Genomic DNA, 23,180 nt, shown 5'->3' with positions numbered 1-23,180 from the left:
TATTAATAGAAGTATTTTTTTTTTAATAGATATGTTCTATTTAACAAGAATCAACCAATAAAAGCAATGAATGTAACCAAAGAAGAATAGAAAAAGAAAACTAGAGAAACCTATGTTGTAAAATAATGGCTAATGCTAAAGAATAACAATAACACAAATAGGCTAATAGGATATCTATTGGATGTTGATGATGATGATGATGATGATCCAGGAGAAATTATTAATAGAAGACTGTCATTATTCAAACAGAAGAAGGAAAAAATGGATAGAATAATAAAATCCCCCCCCAGTAGTAATGGTAACTATTATTAGTTGTAATGTCCATTTTAGAAAAGTTTGGGCCTTTAAAGGAGTGCTTTTGAAAGGGCACAAACTTCCCTTTCTGAGAACCGTAGCTTTTGGTGCGGCTGTGCACCGGAATATTTGATTTGTCAAGAACGAGCCCAAGAAAATGAGGGAAAAAAAGGAAGAAGAAAAAACATTATGATTTTCTTTTGGAAGACCGGAATAAGACAAATGTTAGAAGTGATATACGTTTCTTTTCTTTATATGGCTGGCTTGGAGAAGCTGAAAGTTTGGAAAACCAGCACACCAAATTTGCAAATGTCGATGCAATAATCATTTCCCTTCCCCACCTGGCACGCACACAGTTGATACATGATGTGCTCATAAATGTTTTTTTTCTATTTTTGCTATTTTTTTTTTTTTTTTTTGGAGGGAGGGGAATCACAGGGGAAACGTTTATTACCATTATGTTGACATTGTAAAAACCTCACTTGTAGAAATTTGTCTCTCTCTGTCTCATAATTCATTCAATAACAGTGAAATCTGAAATGGTAAATCTACATAGCGTATTTATTCTTCCCTTTAAAAAACATTTTGTTATGTATAGTATAAAATAATTTTTTTTTTGGTGAATTTACAAGATTGTTGATGTAAGTGGATTATTATTAACGCATCTGGACAATGTTTTATTTCATTCTTAACGAATATTTTCTAAGAAATGGGCGATGGCTGTTAGGTGTTGTCATATGCAAATTGAAACATCGTCACAAAACGATGTAAGGTGCTAACCTACACTTTAAGTTGCAAGAACAAGAAAAAAACAATACGAATAGGGTAAGTCTTGCTGCATTGAAAATTCCTTTTTTTTTTTTTATTTTATCGATGTTTCTTTTTTCTCGGGGCCTCGAGTGGCACTAACACACTCAGCAGTCGAACCAAGAAACATCTGTAGCTTAATGAATAAACCCTTCCAAGTAATATATCCATCTATAATGTTTATTCCTTCTTATTTTATTTATTTTTTTCATATTACAACATGTTAAGATTATTTATCAGAAACATTTACATTATTTTTTTTTGTTCGTAAGATATGTCGATATGTAAGTAAACTAAAAAAAGTATAAACCTGAAAAAAGAAGACAAAACAAAAATAGACGTATTTTTTTGTTCCTATTCTAATTGATCAGTTTGTAAATTTGTGATTTATACTTTTATACTTTATACTTTATAATCTAATATACATGTGTGTATTTATATTTATGTATTTGGATATGCCAATATTACATGTAGTTGAATAATTATTTTTATAATAATTGTGTGTATTTCTATGAAAGGTAGGTGAATTCTAATCCTTCAATAAACGTAATCTATCTGGATGGATTGAGGCAGTCAAATTAGCTGAAGAAGTATTATCTTTATCACCAGTAGATGTACCAGCACTGGTACTGTTAGTTGTATTGGTTGTACTCCCATTATCATTAGCCTTCCCTTTCATTCTATCTAGCCTCTCTTTTGTCTCCTTCTGTAATTTTTCATTCTTTTTGCGTAATTTTTCTAATCTCTCTTTACTGTTACCACCACCACCGACTGTTAATTCAACGTTAAGCCTTTTACCATCACGCAAAATTGTACCAGTTTGTAACAATGCTAAATCCATTCTTCTTTGTATAGAAGTAGGGTCTTTGTTACCATCAAATTCCAGAAATGCAATATGTTTTTCATTACGTATTCTAATATGATCTGGTGATGCACTTTTAAAATGTGCTTGCAATTCATTTGGTGTAACATTATTGGGTAATCCACCAACAAACACTAAAAACCTATTGCCATCAGCTTTCTTACTTTTACCTTTACCACGTCTAGTCTTTCTTCTCTTTTTCGTTTGGATACTTGCATCGTCAATATTGTCATTGCCATACTTTTCTACCTGATTGTTATCAGTTACACTAGCACTTGTATTTTTATCAGTGTCAGCATTAACATTACTAACCTTCTTCCTAAACTGTAATGCCTTTTGTTGTTTCTTAGTTAATTTCTCACTCATGGTATATCTATCTATACTACTCCATATATTTATGAGCAAAAAGGATACATTTACTTTAGTATTTTATATCTTCCTATGAAGAGTTTTCTTTTTCCCTTCCTCTTGATGAAATATTAGTCGTTTAATCCAATTTTATCTAATCAAACATATCTTTTGCGATAACAAATTTTGTTGTTTTTAAATATTATAAAAAGAAAAAAAATTTTTTTTTGTCTTTCTCAAATTTTGAATATACATATAAGAGATAAGTAACATAAAGTTGGATTATGTAAGTGCATATTATCAATCTGCATAATAAATACATTTTACACATATACTACACACTCAGTCATCATAATTAAGTGAATTGTTACTAGGATTCTACATATAAACACAGGCACATAGGACTTTTTTTATTATTTCATTCTTTACCTTTTCGCCATGTCATTTACTTATAAGGATCTTTGTTCTATATCTTCTACAATTATTGTTATGTCTACCTGTTTCATAATGGGTGTGTTTTATTCCAACTTAAGTTATGATTTTCGCATCTTATTTAATTCAGGTTCACCAAGCGCTCAAGACTATGACTTGGTACTAAACCATTATCAAGCATTACACTCTACCTCCCCATACTTATTGTATGGGCTAGCGTTCATCACATTATTGGGTATAATCGGACACTTAATTAGAACATATAAACCAAATCCAGATCTACAATATTTCGAATATGGGTCCTTGATCATGTACGTCCTTGGTATTTGTGTCTTTATTACAAATATCAAAACTGGCATAGAATGCAGTGTTACTCATATATGGGGGGAAGTCGATGAACAACAAGGGTTGGCCGTTTTGGGTTCTTCCAATATCATCCTTCTATGTATTTTCTCTGGTGTGATTTTCTTACAAGCTGGTCTTTGGTGGTCCACATTAGATTATGAGAAGAGAATGGCTGAGTTCATGCAAAAGGAAAGAGAAGAACAATTGAAGAAAATGTTATCAAAGGATACAAAGAAGAAACAATCTAAAAAGGATTGAGCAGTGTTATCTACGTTAAACTACTACATGTTTATATATATATGTTTGTCTATATGTCTATAAATACATATAAAATCCATAATTTTGTGTATACTGAGTCTTTAGTCTGCCTCTTTGGGGCTCTTTTTCTGTGCTAATTGCTTTTTGCTTCTTTTTTCTTTTTCCTTTTTTTTTTGTATTTTTATATATCTGATTTAATTTCAACATTGAGGTAAAGCTTGTAAAAACATATTGGATAGTTAACATCATCTTTATTATTATCACTATCATTCTTATGATCTATGAAAAGATTGCATATGTTTTTTTTTTTCAGTATCAACAGTGATTCACTTTAAGAAAAAAAAAATAGAAGAATAAGAAGAAGAAGAAACAGAAACAGAAGGGCTATATCTACATTTACTGAGGAATAACGTGACTTATTGTTAGTGTATGCGATGAATGTTGAACATAATGACAGCACTAATACAACCACAACCATTGCCAAAGTATCTAACGGACAGAAGAAAACAATAAAACTGCATAACAAAAACAAGAATAAGCATAAGAATAAGGATAAGATACAACACAACCGTAAAGATACCACCACCACATCTGCAAATAAGGATAGTAGGCACAAACGTAAATTTAATAAGCCCAAAAAAACAACCCCCTCATCTGTTTCACCAAGTACTAACAATTCACAAAGATCAAAAGCTATTAAGCAATGTCAAACTCTTTTATCAAATAAACAATTCAGATTATTTAGGGATGACAAACAATCTACTCAATATGGTTTTACTTTGAATAATAAAATTAACAATAGATACGTAGTAGTAATTCCAAATGATTATCCTAGTCATCCAATACGGTTACTAAATCAAAAAAATGATCAAAATGTATCAGATTCACTTGAATATAGTTATTTAATTAATAATTTCAATAAGAAATGCAAATTAGATGATCCTGAGAAAACATATATAGTATCACAATTAAATTACTTAGCTGTGAACCATGACATTTTAACGACTCAATCCCCCAAAGATTTCAATAACTATATGCATCTTCATAAAACTTTCTATAACCAATTTAAATAGCATATATATAAAACTTTTGAATATATAAAAAATCACAACAAAAACATAATACACTTGTATAGCTATATGGTTATTTATCTGTTTGCATCATCTCACTTATAAATATTGTAGAAAGGTGGGTTCTGGGGAGTAAAAAAAATCTACACCTTAGAGAATCGAAAAAAAAAATACATATATTTATATTTTTTTGTAAATAACCGCTGTGGTTTTGAATATATTACCACTATACAAGACATACAAAAAAGAGAGAAGAACCAAAGGTTATACATTCCCTACATTAATATTTGCTCAAATAAATCATTTATTTGACTTTTTGCTTACATTTTTATCTATCTATCTACACCCACATATCTACTGCATTCAAATTGTCTCAAAGTGATCTGTTTCATATACATATAGATAAATATAGATATCATATTGTTCTATGACAAATGAATGACAAAAAAAGATCAACAATTATCAATGAGATAAATACAGTACCATACACAAATAATACAAAGTTTAAAAAGAGATTATATTCATTTAAATTAAGAAATAAGTCCGATTCAAATTTGTTGAAAAAATCAAATCAAATAGAAGACATTAAAGAAGAGAAGGGTAACTCTACTATAAATAACGGTAGTATACATAATAATAATAAAGATAATAATAGTAATATTAATGAGGATACTTCTCTATTTTCATCTGATACAGTCAATGGTTGGTTATGTCGAGAATTGGAAGTAACTACTTCTAATTGGGATTTGTTTAGCGAAGATTATATTACTAGTTTTTTACATCAATGGGAAAGACAACTAAGATATGAAAGTAATGTTCAATATTTTGTTCAGAATAATCAAACTGTGTTACATAAATTTATCAGTGAATTAATACCGTACCTTATTAACAATATGAAATGGGAATTTATTGTATTAAATTGTTTTCAATCAATATTTAAATATTTTTTAAAATACCCTGAAATTATGAATATACTTCTGATTAGAGATGAGACAGATTCTAAATATCCCTGGTTCCAGTGGATTTTATCAATTATCAACCGTGGTGATAATTTTCAATCTATAAAATTGAGATGTCATGCTTTATTGCTTTTATTACAGTTATTTGATTTTAATTTTATTCCTAGAAATTTTAATGTCAATGAAATAATTTGGAATATCATTCAAGATGATTTATCGTTGTGGATTCAACAATTAAATGAGTTGTTGGTTATTGCTTCATCTCCGATATCAATTAATAATAGTATCAATAAAATAGTTCATCTCGGCAGGGTTAACGAATTAATACCTAAATTCATCTTATTATCATTAGATTTATTTATAAATTTAATTAATTCATTTCATTCCATAACTACAAAATATATCATATTGAAACAATTAAAAATAAACAAAATACATGACTTTTTTTATCAGCTTGATTCGTTAAGAGATGCATTGACATTTGATCTGTCTCAGATTAATCAAAAGATTCGATATTTCAAAGATATTGAGAAGACGATATTACTACAAAAAAATCAAACTGTAGATGATTCATTATTCAATCAATTATCTACATATAATAAAGATTTAACATTTTTATTGGAAAGAACAGATAATACACCTTTACAAACACATTTAAATGACATATTTGATCATCTAGTTAAGTTTATAGATAAAAACCCGTATGATGAATCAATAAATTTATTTAAATCTATTAATTACATATCAAATTATTTCAATCTCGAAAATAATGACAAACCAAATTCAAACCTCAAAATTGCATCAGATAAAGGCTTTAAAGATTATATAGAAAAATTAATGGATAATTTGCAATCCGATGAAATTGCCAAAAGAGCTATGGAACAATTACGTCAATCAAAGGTAAAAATTCAAAAATTAACTTTAAAATTAGAATCTTTGCAAGATTTAACCATCCTACAAAATGATAATAACATGGTATTACAAGAATTAAAACAAGCTAATCTTCTACTAGATGAAAAAGATAACGATTTGGAATCCTTGACTTTACAAAATCGAAGATTAGAGGATCAATTACGAAAATTAAATAATGAAATCGAAAGAATAAATACCCATCAAAGATGGTATACTGATCAAGTTACCAATAATATGAAAAATCATCATAGCGGCAGCTATAATAGTAACACTAAGAGTCATTCCACTTTGTTTGAGACAATGAAAAACCCATTCAACAAGAAAAGAGATATTCAAGCTCTACAAAGAAAAAGTTCTATGAAAAGTAGTCAAAGAATAAATTCTTTGTCCTCAATTTTAAAACAATCAGACAATAGAACTCATACTTCGACTAGTAATGACAATCCCTTTCCCCAAACACCAGTTAATTCTGGCCACCATGATCTTAACAATCAAATAGGATCTGCAAGAACAGACTCAACAATTTTAAATACAAATATTATATCACAACCAAAATCTTTTATTTCTACTCCTTATAAAACATCTTGTCTTACAAGTGTGGATAAAATATATTTGGATCCAAAAAATAAGTCATCGATAACTACTATTGATACAAGGTTAAATTTACATACAAAAATGTCAAGAAAGCAAGATGTTAACCAACATAAGGATTATGAAACACAGGATTGTATATCTCCTACTTTGTCACGTTCTCTGCCAAGGCTATCTCTACCAACCTTGTCAGCTGCATTAAATTCTCTTCCACAATCAACACCATCGTTAGTCAATGAGCCAACAATTTTTGGTAGTCGATTTCTCACTTCAACTTCTTCGTTACTAAGCACAGATTCTATTAATGATCTATCTATGGGTGATAATACATCACTAGAATACAGCAGAGTAAATAGTAATTCAGTATTCAATAATGAAAACAATATGCCCTGGACAAATGGATCTCCAATAAATGAAACATATTACCTCCTTAGAAATTCTACATACGGCTTGGTCTCTAATAATATATTAAACAATGTATCTCCCTCTATTAAAGATAATACAAAGGTACAGTTACTAAACATAGATAATAATACTAAGACAGAAACTAGTCTGAATTCTGATTCTTCAAAGACGCACATACCTACTACTGTATTGTCTGCACCTCCTTTACCATCAAATTTAGCAATTTTTTCAAATACCGAAAAGTCTGAGTCATTCGTTATTTCCAGTACAATTTCTGAATCTCCAATATCTCTTCCTTTTGCCCCACCTCCTCCACCTCCACCCCTCCCAAAAAACTTGTCAATAATATCACTTATTAATGAAGACACTAATGAAGAAAAAACAGACATGTCCACAGAAACGCCAAAAGGCAAGAATACAATTAACACTGAGATAAAGACATTACCAGCACCACCTCCATCACCGCCCCCATTGCCTCTTTTATTTGCCAAAGCTGTTTCATCGTCTTCAAAAAATTCAAATACATTAATAAAAGAAGAAACAAGTCAATCTATACCATTACCTCCTCCACCTCCACCTTTACCGTCTTCATTAAAAAAATCAGATATGAAGGAATCATCGTCTGTTAAATCACCAACTAAAAGCCAACCCAATCCAGCTGCATTATCTATGGCTTTGATTAAGCCAATTTCAATAAGATTGAAACAAATACATTGGGATAAAATAGAAAATGTAAGCGGCACATTATGGGAGGATTTCAATAGTAGAAGAGTTATATCAAAGGAACTACAAATGAATGGGATCTTGACAGAGATTGAAGAGAAATTCAGGATTAAAGAAAATATTACTTTAAAAATGAAGGGTAACAATAATTTAAATAACGATTTTAATAATGGGAAAGATAGTAATGCTCTGAATAATAAATCAACTGTGTCATATCTGTCAAGAGATTTGCAACAACAATTTGGTATAAACTTGCACATGTTTTCTAATTTAACTGTGGATGAGTTTGTGAATAAAGTAATGAATTGTGATAATGCAATCATTAAAAATGTATCTGTATTAGAATTTTTTTCAAAGGAAGAATTGACCAACATTGCGCCTAGTTTGGTTAGAAAATATGAACCATATATGAAAGATGAGGTTAAGGAAGATTTACCTATTTTAGAAAGAGCAGACGAAATATTTTTGAAACTCTGTTATAGAATGCGGTCGTACTGGGGGATTAGATCCAAATGCCTTTTAGTGCTGTCTACTTATGAAAAAGATTACTATGATTTGATTTATAAATTGCAAAAAATTGATACTGCTATTTCACAGTTAAAAAAAAGTGAAGCGTTTAAAAATATATTGTATATGATTATGGAAATTGGGAACTACATGAATGTAAAAAGAGTGGAAGGAATTAAAATCAGTTCATTGAACAAATTAATTTTTATTAAATCAAGTGTTGATAACAATAATTCATTTCTACATTTTATTGAAAGTTGTATTAGGAACAAATACCCTGAATTAATGTCATTTTTAAGAGATTTAGATGCTGTGGAAGATATGGGTAGAACTACAATTGATCAACTTGAACTAGAATGCAATGAATATTGTGCTAAGATTAATTCTATGTATTATAGTGTAACGAGAGGTAAATTATCAAATCCTGATGATTTAGACCCGAGAGATCAAATATTGAAGAAAGTGAAATATAAGACTAATAGAGCAAAAAATAAAAGTGATTTATTAAAGGATCGACTGGAATTAACCTTGAGTGATATGGAGGAGTTGGTTAAATATTATGGAGAAGATTATAAAGATGTTGAGGTTAGAAACAAATTTTTCCAACAATTTATTGAGTTTATACAATTATTTAAGAAATGTAATAAAGAAAATGTTGAAAAAGAAGAAATGGAAAGACTATATAATGAAAGAAATAAATCTCAGATATTAATTGATGGTGAGGAGGTAGAAGAGGAGAAAGTGGGTGAAAAATCAACAAAAGAAGGCAATGAGATTAGTATAAGGAAAATTGATATATTATTAACTAAATTACGCGATGTGGAGAAAATTAAGAATAGGACTAGTAGACATGATATTAGTGATATTATTAGTAATAACAAAGTAAGTGAAAACAATAAGTTGGTTACTAGAAAGAAAAGAGACGAAAAAAAGCTTACAAGTAAAATCAAACAAAAAGATGCAAATTATAATGGTAATAATAATGAAAAGCATCATAATGGTAACGATGCTGATGATAAGAAACCTGCATTATTAAAAAGAGCACAGACCATGTTAAACAACATTCAAAACATATAAATATTCGCTGTTGAATTATTCACGTATATTCCTATGAATGCATCTGTGGCAAGAATGTGAGTCCATATGATAAGTGATTTAAAATCACTACCACAAATATAGTATTAAAAGCAGGAAAAAGAAAATAAGAATATTAAACGCATCCAGATATATAGAAAAAAATGTTTAAATTTATTTTCAATTAGATAATAAATATATATAATCACAACCATTACTTATGTGTTTAGCATTATTTATTATAATAATAACAAAAACTGAATATGATCAGAGAAGGAAAGATCAAAAAGACATTGGAATACTGGCACAGATAAGGAAGGATACAAAAAAAAAATAGTATTATTGGCACAAATTAGGGCTTTCAAAAAGGTAAATAATGAATTAGATGTCAAAATTGAGAAGAAAGATATTTTTTCATTGATGAAGACACTGAAGACATACAAAAAGCCATATATACATATACATATATATATATATGTATACTTATTTATTTACAAAGAATAATCAAAATAATAAAAAAAAAAGATCAAACCAAATGAAAAATGATGGGGGGGGGGGGGGTACGGTAGAAGTACAGATAAAGCCATTTATATATATTTTCTATAAGAAAGAAGAATTTTCCTCCAATAAATCGAATCGTTGTCCATCTACAGTTAAGGACCATTCATGAATCAAAAATTCTTGATCCTTATTTGATCTATCTGCAACCAATTTAATCTCACCTGACTTATTCTTATTCCCCTTAATATAGAATCTAATATTAACCTTACCGGCCATTGGGTTCAACTGACCATATACCCAAGGTATTAATCCATCAAATTCTATATTCTCCCCGATCAAATCTCTAATTTTCTCAGATCTACGTAATTGGTATAAAGTGTTAGTGACGATAGCATTTTCAGTCTTTTCATAATTGAAGATGACTGCTAATGCAGTGACCATGATACCACCAAAAAGAATAAAACTGGCCATTAGTTTTCTCTGTTCTTTAGTTGGATCAGGTAATTCTCTATCTATTCTTAATGGCTTACCATATTTTATTGTCGGTGGGGTAGATGTTGAGTTGTACCTAGTATTAGATATTACCGATTTGTTAATTAGAGGGTATAAGGACAAAAAAGGAAATGAGGAAGTTTTGGTGGATATTGTAATGAAAGAGGAGTATGATCTATTATAAGACAAATGCTTCATAACATTTTTAGAGTTAACAGATACTAAAGATTTCTTTGAGATTGATAGCATATTTAATATGGTGTTATGTTATTCTATGATTACACTAACTTTAATCCTCTTCTTATTTTATTTTCAATTGGGTGCTACTTATTGGCTGGATTATAATTATTGTTTGCTGTTCTATATACCTATATACATGTATATTCTGTAGTTTCTCTCTAACAGGGGGATATTTTATTATACAAACTTTTTTTTTGACATTCTAGTATTCTGAATATTCTTTTGATTTCTAGTTTAGCAGATGTTTTCCCCTTCTGGAGTTTTCATTCTGAAAATTTCATGGTTACTCCTTTACAAAGAAATCATGAAATTAAGTTAGAGTGGAGATCACTGAAGTGAGAGAGAGAGAGAGAAAGAGAGAAAGAAAGAAGTAGAAGTAGAAGCAAAAGAAGATTGAGTGAAGAATAGTGAGATCATTTCTGCACATAAATATACATAAAGGATTCCTTAACAATGGCTTTAGTATGTAATGTTCAATGAATTAACTCCTTCTTAACGCCCTAAATATGGACTCTAATTACTAACATGTATAAACAAAACAAAAAAAAAAAACAGAGTAATCTAATATCATATATGGCATGAGATTATGTTTTAATTAAACTAATAAGATATTTATAACTAGACTGGAAAATTAATACATATTGGAGTTGATTTCCTTTTAGTATCCACTTTACTAGCAGGCATTAGACGCAACACAGGTTTACAATTCGATTTAAATAGACTAGAGCAATCTACAATAATATCCAATAAAACAAAACATAACCAGGATAATGGAGATTGGCATCCAACAGCCAAAAGATATTTGGCCAAATATTTCAGTGTTGGTGAATCATTTTATGATTACTTAGTAGCCACCCTAGGTTCATCGAAATATTTTGAAAGAAGATAAGATGGTTATTTTATCTGCATTTATATTCCTATATATATGTATTTAAGTGTGGATATTTTACATAATATATTCTCTATCACACCTAGTCATCCATTTTACCATACAGGGTGAAAGTTTATCATATATTACCTACAGATCACCTGTGTCTTGACAAATCGAACAATTTTGTGTGTTCAATATTCTAGACGCTACCACATGATACAAAAAAGAAGATCTCGGGTGTATGGATGTACTTCCGATGCGTTTCTTTTTTTTTATTTTTGTTTTGTTTTTCATTCAACTCTCTACGTTTATTAGAAGATCTTTCAATTGGTGTGTGCGAGGGAATGGTGAACAGAAACAGAAACAGGAATAGGAAGAGGGGGGGGGGGGATGAGCGAAGGAAAGGCGGAAATCGATGACTTATCGCATGGAACATCCTCTGATCTTCGAGCAATTATTGACTGGCACCCTCTAAAAACTTTAAAACGTCCTACGAATAGTACCATATATACATTGTTATCTCTTAATCTCTTTTTTATTTATTTATTTATTTTCTCTTTTTTTTTTTTGTTACATTTCAACTAAGGTCAATTGATCTCGCTATATACATCCTTTTCTATTTTCCCACTGCAGTTGCTACTATCCTCATTCTTCCAATATATCTGTTATTTCACAAAAAAAAAAAAAAAAAAATAGTTATGTCAATAGTAGACAATTTTGATTTGAACGATCATCATGTTTTATTTACACCAGAATATTCGGATGTATTATTGAAAAGGGTACGAGAAATTTATAATAATGACATTTTGCATTCCTATCCACAATTGAAATTACAAAGATTGATTGATTTATTAGAACATACTGAATATCTGTTCGAGCTGTATTTGAAATTTTTGTATCACTCAGATAGTAACAATAGTAACACCATAAGCTCTACTTCTCAAAATGATGCTTTACATTCGTTTATAATAGGCTGTTTCTATATCTACTTAATTATGCCACAGTCTATCCAATTCCAATCAAAAAATAAATCTTATACTATCTATAAAGATGTTAAAACTTTATATGAGTCTCAATTGAACATGACTAACGTGTGTTTAATGGTTAAAAACGAAGTTGAAACCATTTTAGAGAATAATTTTACTTTATCAACAACAGACAATAGCATTGCCAATAATCCTTATTGCAACAATTTGATAACTAATTCTAGGAAAAGATCATATTCTGTACCGTACAATCAAAATAATCATTCACCCAATGTTACTCCTTCTAATAATAACGATACTACTACGATGACAACAACAACAACAATCACTACTAATACAGGTTTATGTCATAATGAATCCAGTAGAGGTACTGAAACTGTAAATAATAACCTTAGAAACTTATCAATGGAATCTGATTCAGAAGATTCAGAAGACCAAAATCCTTATCTTTGGAAAGCTCCAAATTTAGAGCCAAATGATCAATTGAAAGTAGCAGCCTTTATATCTTCCTCGGATTTCGATAAAGATACTAATGACTATGAGCTAAAACTTAATAAAGAGATAGATAATTCTATCATGTTATCTCCTCCATCTCATTCGCCTCCACCTATACCTTTTCAAGGACCTTCATCATTCCCTGGGAAACAAGAAAATTTTCTTGATAATACATATAATGTTCACAATGTTGTAAAGAAAAGAAATCAAAGTCTATCATCCTTTGTTCCTCTTTCTTCCACTGGTCCCCCTATATTTAATCCTACTTATACAGATAATTATAACGTCTCGCCAAACGCAGACACAAATACAGATCTTTCATTTACAGCCGATAGATCTTTGACTCATAGAAAGAATTCTTACCATTCGGTTTATATGTTGGACACAGATGAAACTTCAAAGAATAGCAAGTTTTATGATGAATCTAATAGTTTTATACAATCCTTAGATCGGCTACAAAAGCAATCTATCATTACAGCACCTGAACTCTTCTCATTAATCTCAAATAAAAATTATAACAAAAAAATCCTATTGATAGATCTTAGAACAGATGCAAGGTTTCAGTATAGCCATATATTAGCAAGCTCTTTGGTCCATATCGATCCACATCTTCTATGGGATCATACAACCAATTTACCTATTTATGAAATGGAGAAATTAGAGACAATCTTGAAATCAAGAAATGTTCCAAACTTAGATTTGTTTGAAAGGAGAGATCAATTCGATTATATCGTATATTATAGTGACATGAAAACTTTTATGAAATTGAAATTTGATTATCATTTTACCTTTTTCTATCTGTTGATTACATCAAAATTAAGAAAATTGAAATGTGTACCCACTAGTTTATTAGGTGGTTATGAAAAATGGAAAAAAGTTATTACAACTTATTCCAAGAATTATGATATTAAAATATCAGATTATCTTTATAGATCACAGGTCTCTGATAATTCTGCAATTAGTAATTCTACCAAAAAATCTACTACACACTCTGTTAAAAAACAACCTTTCCCACCTACTATAGATAATCAATGGAAACCATTGGAAGTTCCAATAAGAATTAGAAAAAGACCTCCGCCTCCTCCACCTACTTTAGTTCCTAAATCTCCAGAAGTAGTACCAAAAATACCACCAAGGGTACAAATTGACAGTTCTCTTGTATCTAGGGAATATCCTTTCTTCTCTGGAGGAACTATTGATAATTATACGTCTGCTATACCGTCTCCATCACAATCACCTGCACTGTCCATTACATCAAATGATACATATACTGTTCCATATAATCAATTAAATAAAGGATATTATGGCCAGGAAAGACAGTTATTGCAAGTAGAAAAAAAACTAGATAATATTCCTTTAGTATCAACAACATTGGCCAAACGTTATACATTGCAGAAGAATAAACAAATTCCTAAAATCAATAATAATAAATATAAAGATACTGATAATATAACTACTGATAATACAAACATTATTCAAAGGACATATACTATTCCAACTATTGAAAAAAATCCAAATATCTATGTTTCATTATCTATTACTGGGCTAAGAAATCTTGGTAATACATGTTACATTAATAGTATGATACAATGTTTGTTTGCTACAAAAGAATTCAGAAATCTTTTCATATCGTCAATTTATAAAAAGTTTTTAAAGTCAAATAAATCGAATTTACCACAATTGTCAAATGGATTTTATCTACTATTTAAAAAAATGTATTTGAATGGTGGTTGTTCGGTAGTTCCCATATCCTTTTTAAAAATTTGTAACATTTTCAGACCAGATTTAAAGATTCCGGATGATCAACAGGATACTACTGAGTTCTTAATGCTAGTATTAGATAAATTGCATGATGAATTATCAAATCAGGATGAAGTTGTCAATGCATATCCAAATTTAATGTTATATGATGAGAATCAATTAAACGTAGAAACAAAAGACTATAAAAGGTGGTTTGACAAAAATGTAATTGGAAATGGGCTATCACCCATTGATGATATTTTCCAAGGACAAATAGAGCATAGTCTACAATGCCAAAGATGTGGTCATTCATCATTTAATTATTCTACTTTTTATGTGTTATCATTGGCAATTCCAAAACCTTCAGGTTCCACTTTTTCTAAAAATAAAAGGGTCAAATTGGAAGATTGCTTGAATATGTATACAAGTGATGAAATTCTTTCAGGCGAAAATGCTTGGGAATGTCCACATTGTTGTAAAGTAACAAATGATTATAAAACAATGGTAGAGAAAAATAAAATCACGAAACAACTGATAAAGGAGCAATCAAATTCTTCATCCAAAAATGCACTTCTATTATCTTCTCCTTTATCCTCATCTTCATCTTCTTCGTCATTTCGTAAAAGTGGATTATTTAGGTTTTCCCGCCACCATGATCACCACAATAATTCTAATAATGGACGTGATACGTTAAAATCATCACACAAGATAAGTCGTTCATTATCCCCATTTAGTGTCCTTGGAGGTAATAGTAGTACTGCAAATAGCAATAACCATAATGGTAAACCCATTACCAATAGTAATGATAACAATGCTGGAAATAAAAAAAAAGAAGAAAAAGAATTTTTGAAGTTGGAAAAAATGGCACAAAAGGAGGAAATGAAAGAGATAAAAGAAGAAATGAAACAATGGAAGACTAAAAAATTAATCACAGTGAAAACTTTAAATTTTATATCATTACCAAAAACTTTGGTGATTCATTTGTCAAGGTTTTATTATGATTTAACTAAGAAAAATGATACAATAATCACTTATCCATTAATATTGAAGATTCCAACTAAAAATGGTAAAACAGTAAAATATAAATTATATGGACTGGTTAATCATACAGGTAATCTGATATCGGGGCATTACACGTCATTAGTCAATAAAGAGGTTAATCATAGTCTTGAATCCGATGAACAAAAATGGTATTATTTCGATGATGAAGTTGTCAAAGAAGAAACAAATCATGGTGATTTGAAGAAAGGCATTACTAAAATATCCAGTAATGATGTTTATGTGTTATTTTATGAAAGAATGGGGTAGAAAAAAGATGAATTATATACTGATAAAACATTGGATTATGCCTTTTACATTTTTCTGCATGCATATTAATTTTACATACTTATAATGCTATTTTATATATTAATAAAGAGAACAAAATTTATTTTAATGATATATGCTTTAAATGTGAAGCGATTACTTAAAATAAAAAATACTTGTAGCCAGTAAGAATACATAAAACGTATAAACAATACAATACGAGAATATTAAAAATAAAACTTTGATAAGAATAGTAACAACCATGGTAATAAGTGTGCACAATAAAGGTTCGGGACTGTCAACAGAACCAGATACATGAATTTATACCAAAAAAAATAATAATAATAATTTGTTACTCCCTTTATTTAAATGCCAAAAGTAAGAATGTGATTTTTAGCTCTTTCAAATTCACGATTTTTCATTGATGAACCCCAATTTAACTCTTTAGCCATGATATTTATTGTACCTTCTAAAGCCTTAAGTGATTCGTTAGCATCTACAAAGGTGAATCTTGTTCTTCTTACTAAGAAATCTAATGGAGTCCTTGTATATTCGTTATGGATAGAATATTTCAATTCACCTATTGTGTATGGATAATCAAACGCACTGCTATCACATCCAGTACTACCAGCCATTGTCAATGGTAATTTATTCTGTGGATCATTTTTAAATAATTCACAGATTATCGGTGAGTGGTCACCATAATTATTTGATAAATATTCAGCCATGACTGGAGAAATATGGTAAGTCTGTTGCAAGAAAGCCTCATAATTAAGATCCCAATTCTGTGATCCAATTAATTTTATATTCTTTGTATGACATGGTTGCAAATTTTGAATTGTATTAAATTCACCTACTTTGATTACCTCATCAATGGTCTCTTCTGCCATTTCTCTAAAAGTGGTCCATTTGCCACCAGCAATTGTGATCAACCCACTAGGGGAGGTAAATAAAAAATGTGATCTGACTAGGCCTTGAGTGGCCTCTTTACGGCTTGGGATATCAGCTTGATCAGTGCTCAATCTTGGATCCTTAACTAATGGTCTAATGCCAGCCCAGGCACTTAAAACATCTCCTCTTTTTACAGGAAACTTAATATAGTGCTGTAATTCTTTCAAAATATCTTGGATATCCGATTCTGTCGGAGTAGGATCACTTGGGACTTGTTTTAATGGTATGTCTGTGGTACCTGCAATAACTTTACCCATCCATGGTAAGAAAAACATGACTCTACCATCTTCAGTGCTTGCATCTAATAGCCCCATATTCTTGGGACAATAATAGGATGGTAATATTATATGAACACCTGCTGAAGGAACTACCATTTTAGGGTTTCTAACAGCGATTGTTGGTTGTTCATCCAGTATATTAATAGCGGTATTAGTAGCATCTGAAATAGTGTTTATTTTGTCGGGGAAACCATCTTTATTATTATCCATTTGTAGAATTGCATCACTGAAGGGACCAGTAGCGTTAACAATAGTCTTAGCTTTAACGGTAAATATCTGACCTGTTTCTCTATCTTTCAATTTTGCACCAAGTAGTTTACCAGTAGTGGAGTCCTTTAGTAATTGAACCACTTGGATATAATTCATCACAGTTGCACCATAGCTAATTGCAGTCATAGCCAAAGATAAGCAAAATCTAGAGTCATTGAATATTCCATCATGATAAACAAGACCTAATTTCAAGTTAGTTTGGTCTAGCATGGGGGCTATGTGATTCATTTGATTTTTAGATAAAGCGAAGGATTTTCTAAGATTTTGATTGCCTGCAAAAAGATCATAAAATTTGCAACCTAGATAATAGTAAGGTATTTGCCAATAGTTGTATATAGGGATAATGATTGGCAACACTTTTGAGAGGTGAGGAGCGGTGTTTAAAAGATGAGCTCTTTCATTTAAAGCTTCAATGACTAAATTCAGTTGATCTTTGGAGAACTCAGTAAAAGCTTTCTCTAAGTATCTGACACCACCATGAGCTAGTTTAGTAGATTTTGAGGACGTGCCACTTGCAAAATCGTTTTGTTCCACCAGTGCGACATTAAGTCCTCTACTCTGAGCATCCAGTGCACAGCCTGTACCAGCAGATCCACCACCAATGATTAGTACGTCAAATACAGTAGATTTGTCTGTTAACTTGTGTAAGAGTTCTTCTCTAGACGGTAGTTTGTGGATGGATTGTGAGACATTTTGATTCTGTGGATTATAGTTGGTAAAATTTGTAGGTACTATATGTGGAGACCATTCACTTCTTGTTTTATACCAAGTGACTGTGGTAATTGCTCCTATCCCAAGAGTAGTCAAAAGTTTATGTCTGCTTAGTGATACGATAAATGTCATGATGTGAGTTTGACAAGTAAAAAGATGGGCACCCTAAACTTTTTTTTCCAATGTTCAGGTCAATTAGATGTCTCTGTCTTGACAACAGAGAACTGTATGATTGCGCAAAAGAGTACTACAGCTAACAGTTACTAATAAGCGCAACAATCACAACAACAATAATAACAATGAGCAATAATCAATAACCAATAATAGTGAGGCAAATTTAATTGTATATTTAGCTGTTTTTATATGCATCAAACCTCCGCTGAAAACGATATTATAACCACTTCTGTTAACAAGCTGGCGTTTTAAAGGGAAAGGGGAGGGTTCCTTCTCTTTCATAAAATTCTTATTTCAGTTTCAGCTTTATTTTATTTCGAATATTGGAAGTATTGGTTATGTGGTGTGCGGATGTTGTAGTACAAGTTTCTGTAGAGATGATCGAACGTTAATACATTATTACAATATATATATATATATATATATATATATAGAGTGTGTGTATGTATATGTGTAGGTAGTATAAAGTATGGCATGTATATATTAGTTGGTTGGTTGGTTGATTCATTAAATGGAGGAAAAGGGGGAGAGGACGGGAGAGATTAACAAACAATGATATGTATATATTGGTTTTGATAGATTACTTTGTTTTGTCTAATCAAAGATACCTTTCTTCTTAGTTCTTTTCAATTTCTTTCTAATTATAAAAGTTGGCACACTACAGATAAAATTTTGCAGGCCACTCAATGTCATTGATAGAGAACAACAAAGTGCCAAAGGTTGCAACCCATTAATCATCTCGTTTAAGAGATGCTTTGGGTAAGGATGTGTTAAAGACAATATTATCACATCCAAATTGTCTACTGTGGCACTAATGCAATCAAATAAATGCAATACATGGTTTCTTAATTTGATGATATTGTTGACTATACTTTCTTTCTTAACAAAATCATCTCTACCATCCGAATGCCAATGAACTATGTATACCGTATCACCATTTTTCACTAATGTGCCCATAACATATGTTATGGCATATATGGATTCACTAGTTAAATCAACATACAATATATAACTATCTTCATTTATATTTTCGTTTTCTATAGTTTCGGTATTGTAATTAGTTGTTTTTGCTTCTGCTGTTGTTGTTGTTGCTGTTGTTGTAGCATTATTGTTTGAATTAAGGGGTCCTCTTTTATTCAAAGTAAGTATACCTCTAAGATATCCTCCTTCTAAAGAAGAGATATTAATATTTGGATCATTGTTACTAGGATTTTCAGTTTCATATTTATCAATCCATGGCTTACTACTCTCTAGTACATCATTGATGCTACTACAAAAGTTTGGTAACACTTTTGTACCTAAATCATAATTAAATTGCTCGTTAATTGAATTATCATTCTCAATATCACTGACTTGTTCTTCGTCAGATTCTTCTTCATCCGTATCATCATCATCTTCTTCTTCTTCTTCCTCGTCTTCCTCTTCATCTTCTGTGTCATCACCTGTATCTTCACTGTCTTCGGTATCCTCAAAAGCTTCCTCTTCATCTGTATCTTCTTCCTTGTCCTCATCCTCGTTCTCGTTATTATTTTTATTTTTTTTCTTCTTACTACTTGCACTCTTACCACTATTACTATACTTAATTTTATAGTTATGTAATCTCATTGAAGGATCCTGTCTCAAAACAGTCCATTTCAAAAACTCCTCATCCCTGATCCTTGAAGCGGTACGAGACCTAGACCTAGATCTAGACCTGGAGAAGGAACGTGACCCACTTCTTGAACCACGATGGCTTGACTGACTGCTATTAGCATTGTTGATTCCAGCAACATGCAAAGAAGAAGAAGCAATATTTACTGGATTACCGTTTGTATCTACGAGGTCTCTACTCCTGGACACATTGTCGTTTCTTTTTTTGATTCTACTTCTACCACGCTGCAACTGTTCAGCATCAAATTGGACACCCGGTGATGAATTGTGATTATTTAATGGGGTATCCAAGTAATGCAAATCTGTACTCTGAGGTGATGGAGGATCATCGTGTAATGAGTTGTGATTATTATGAGAATCTTCGACAGATAGAGATGTGGAGTTGTTAATGATGGAATTAGTTCCTTCTGGAGAAGTTAATAAAATAGGTCTATGTCGATCCATTGAAAATAAATCAAATCAAAGCGAAAGCAAAAAATCAAAGCAAAAGGAAGGGGGAGAGAAAAAGATAGAACGTAATCAAATAAACTAAGAAAAGATTGACACAAAGATTATAAGTTCTTGTGGATATGCAGGGATATATATCTATATATATATATGTGTGTGTGTGTATGTCTATGTCTATATGTCTATGTGTATCTGTGTGTTCTTGATATATTCTGTTCAATACGTCGGTAAGTTTGCTGAACAGTTATCGATTGGATATATTGTATTAAATCATAATATAATATATTATAATCATTTGACGTATCCCACAATTTTTCATCCCCCCCTCCCTCAAATGAAAATAAGAAAAACAAAAAAAAAATTGTTTCTTTCTTTTTTTTGGGATTTTCGTTGTGGTAGCGCCCGTGAAATGTAGATACATGAAGAGAAAAAAAGAAAATCTACCAGTCACAATTTAAAATGACAATGAAATATAAATAATGACTATTGAGTCTCAGACAGAGACTGTCGTTATGAGGTGAAGACATGTTTATTTGTTGTTTGTCATTCGTTGTTGACTGTGATAATAATGGTAATGGGTAACTAGTTTCAGTCATAAACGTTAATATATTGTACAGAAATATATTTCTTGTCCAGTCGGTCTTCGTTTTCCCGTACTAATGTTAGAACAACAACAACACCAACAAGATGTGCTAAACGTATTCTTCAGCAAACCACAAAAAAGAATATTTGATTCACAATCACTGCTCTATTTTCAACGATCCGTGGCTATCCAGAGAATAAGACACTATTTGAAGAAATATGTCCAGCTGATGACTGGAAGACCAATTCCAAACATCGATGGATATGTGCCACATTATAAGACCACACATAGGGTTGTCCATCTTTTAGACACCCTATACAGTTTGTTTTTGTCTACTCCACCCCTGAAGGGTCCAAGACGGTTTGGTAACATGGCTGATAGATTATGGCACGATAAAAAACACGAAGTCATTAGATTGTTGATCAGAGAGATTCTTGTTGATTTATCCACCCGATATCAAGATGGTAAAAATGAACATCTGATTGATGAATTGCAATACTATATTGAAAATTCTTTCGGGTCAAAGGTCAGATTGGATTATGGTACTGGTCATGAACTCTCCTTTCTAGCATTTATCGCTTCATTGGATATGTTGCAACTATGGGGTGACATAGATGTCTCTACAGCTCCAAATTCAAAGGGAAATGACAAACTGACAAACTTTGCAGATGATTTGATGTTCATTTGGTACAAATATTACCATCTGATTAAATCGTTGATCCTTGTATATAATTTGGAACCGGCTGGTTCTCATGGGGTATGGGGTCTAGATGACCATTTCCATCTAGCGTACATATGGGGTGCATCTCAATGGTCTAATCCTCATAATTGTTTCCTTTTGCCAAGAGATTTATTAGTTGATCAACAATATGGGTTTTACAAGGACCAGAATTTTTTCGCTCAAGGTATAAGTTTCATATGCCAAGTCAAAACAGGTCCCTTCAAAGAACACTCTCCGATACTGTTTGATATTTTGCATACTGTTAGATCATGGCAAAAGATTCAACGAGGGTTGTTAAAAATGTACGATGATGAAGTATTGAATAAATTCCCTGTAGTACAACATTTTTGGTTCGGTGATGGGTTTTTCCCCTGGAAAGATCAAATAACAGGAAAAGATCTACCTTTAGTTGAGGCTAACCCTAACACAAATACAATTACAAATAATGATCGCGAATTTTTTACATCTGTACCGACTGCTTCCAATAGGTCATTTGATCAGTATCATGTGAATAATATATACAACAGTACGATATCTTCTTCATCAATGTTTAGAAATGTTCATGTAGGAGCTAACGATCCATTAACCAGGCTGAGAGATACATCATTATTATCGTCTTCATCCACTAATATATCCACTACCATCAGACCACAACTTTCATCCGGTAACTCAGTATCGAATTCAACAAGAGCACTTACAAATCTATGTTCGAGGAAAGGTTCAGGGATCATGGGGCCTCCGAGTATAAGAAATGTTAAAAATATTTTACCGATGAATCAACAGAAAAATTCTTTAAAGAAATGATAGAAGTTTTTTATAAATAATATATGACTTCTCTATTTTGGTATGATTTTTAGACGATATGTACTGTAGATCTTAGTAGTAATGATAGTAGTACTAGTGGTACATATATGTATGTATGTATGTATGTTTCTATGTCTAAGCTTATATAATGAATGGAGAAGATCATCTTTATGTGGGAGGGAATGTGATTTTAGCTATAAAAAAAATTGTAAATATATATATATATTTATCTGTTAATTGTACAGTGTGTAAAAAAGAAAGATAAGAGTATCGTGCTATTAAACACCTCTTTCTTTCTCTTTCTTTCTTTAAGTACAGTAAAAAAACCACGTACACATTACTTGGACATACATTAAGGTGAAACAGTTTTATCA

The 23,180-nt window shown here is 30.9% G+C and overlaps 10 protein-coding genes across 10 annotated transcripts; 6 read left to right on the top strand and 4 right to left on the bottom strand.

The window, feature by feature from the left end:
• Positions 1-1,630: 1,630 nt before the first annotated feature.
• On the bottom strand, positions 1,631-2,329 carry NOP6 (Nop6p; the record flags this gene model as incomplete). The annotated part of the gene is made up of 1 exon (XM_064857779.1): positions 1,631-2,329. One exon carries the CDS (start codon positions 2,327-2,329, stop codon positions 1,631-1,633), a length of 699 nt encoding a protein of 232 aa, XP_064715617.1.
• A 420-nt stretch (positions 2,330-2,749) lies between these two features.
• On the top strand, positions 2,750-3,346 carry SHR3 (Shr3p; the record flags this gene model as incomplete). Its single annotated transcript, XM_064857778.1, has 1 exon — positions 2,750-3,346. The coding sequence occupies one exon, from the start codon at positions 2,750-2,752 to the stop codon at positions 3,344-3,346; it is 597 nt and encodes a 198-aa protein (XP_064715616.1).
• Positions 3,347-3,780: 434 nt separating this feature from the next.
• On the top strand, positions 3,781-4,419 carry SMU2 (Smu2p; the record flags this gene model as incomplete). Its single annotated transcript, XM_064857777.1, has 1 exon — positions 3,781-4,419. One exon carries the CDS (start codon positions 3,781-3,783, stop codon positions 4,417-4,419), a length of 639 nt encoding a protein of 212 aa, XP_064715615.1.
• Positions 4,420-4,850: 431 nt separating this feature from the next.
• On the top strand, positions 4,851-9,590 carry BNR1 (formin BNR1; the record flags this gene model as incomplete). Its single annotated transcript, XM_064857776.1, has 1 exon — positions 4,851-9,590. The coding sequence occupies one exon, from the start codon at positions 4,851-4,853 to the stop codon at positions 9,588-9,590; it is 4,740 nt and encodes a 1,579-aa protein (XP_064715614.1).
• A 597-nt stretch (positions 9,591-10,187) lies between these two features.
• Positions 10,188-10,829, bottom strand: COA1 (Coa1p; the record flags this gene model as incomplete). The annotated part of the gene is made up of 1 exon (XM_064857775.1): positions 10,188-10,829. The coding sequence occupies one exon, from the start codon at positions 10,827-10,829 to the stop codon at positions 10,188-10,190; it is 642 nt and encodes a 213-aa protein (XP_064715613.1).
• Positions 10,830-11,442: 613 nt separating this feature from the next.
• Positions 11,443-11,709, top strand: ATG44 (mitofissin; the record flags this gene model as incomplete). Its single annotated transcript, XM_064857774.1, has 1 exon — positions 11,443-11,709. A coding segment is annotated over one exon (267 nt), but the record flags the coding sequence as incomplete, so codon positions are not given.
• Positions 11,710-12,389: 680 nt separating this feature from the next.
• UBP7 (ubiquitin-specific protease UBP7) lies at positions 12,390-16,220 on the top strand (the record flags this gene model as incomplete). Its single annotated transcript, XM_064857773.1, has 1 exon — positions 12,390-16,220. One exon carries the CDS (start codon positions 12,390-12,392, stop codon positions 16,218-16,220), a length of 3,831 nt encoding a protein of 1,276 aa, XP_064715611.1.
• A 362-nt stretch (positions 16,221-16,582) lies between these two features.
• Positions 16,583-18,559, bottom strand: GUT2 (glycerol-3-phosphate dehydrogenase; the record flags this gene model as incomplete). Its single annotated transcript, XM_064857772.1, has 1 exon — positions 16,583-18,559. The coding sequence occupies one exon, from the start codon at positions 18,557-18,559 to the stop codon at positions 16,583-16,585; it is 1,977 nt and encodes a 658-aa protein (XP_064715610.1).
• Positions 18,560-19,195: 636 nt separating this feature from the next.
• On the bottom strand, positions 19,196-20,695 carry IMP21 (Imp21p; the record flags this gene model as incomplete). The annotated part of the gene is made up of 1 exon (XM_064857771.1): positions 19,196-20,695. One exon carries the CDS (start codon positions 20,693-20,695, stop codon positions 19,196-19,198), a length of 1,500 nt encoding a protein of 499 aa, XP_064715609.1.
• A 662-nt stretch (positions 20,696-21,357) lies between these two features.
• RRD1 (peptidylprolyl isomerase RRD1) lies at positions 21,358-22,806 on the top strand (the record flags this gene model as incomplete). Its single annotated transcript, XM_064857770.1, has 1 exon — positions 21,358-22,806. One exon carries the CDS (start codon positions 21,358-21,360, stop codon positions 22,804-22,806), a length of 1,449 nt encoding a protein of 482 aa, XP_064715608.1.
• Between the last annotated feature and the right edge of the window lie 374 nt (positions 22,807-23,180).

The sequence above is a fragment of the Arxiozyma heterogenica genome, assembly GCF_036370985.1.
Source record: "Arxiozyma heterogenica strain weizmannii chromosome Unknown scaffold_15, whole genome shotgun sequence".
Lineage (NCBI taxonomy): Eukaryota > Fungi > Ascomycota > Saccharomycetes > Saccharomycetales > Saccharomycetaceae > Arxiozyma > Arxiozyma heterogenica.
Note: the sequence above shows the minus strand (reverse complement) of the source record. Positions and strands in the feature narration are given on the sequence as shown.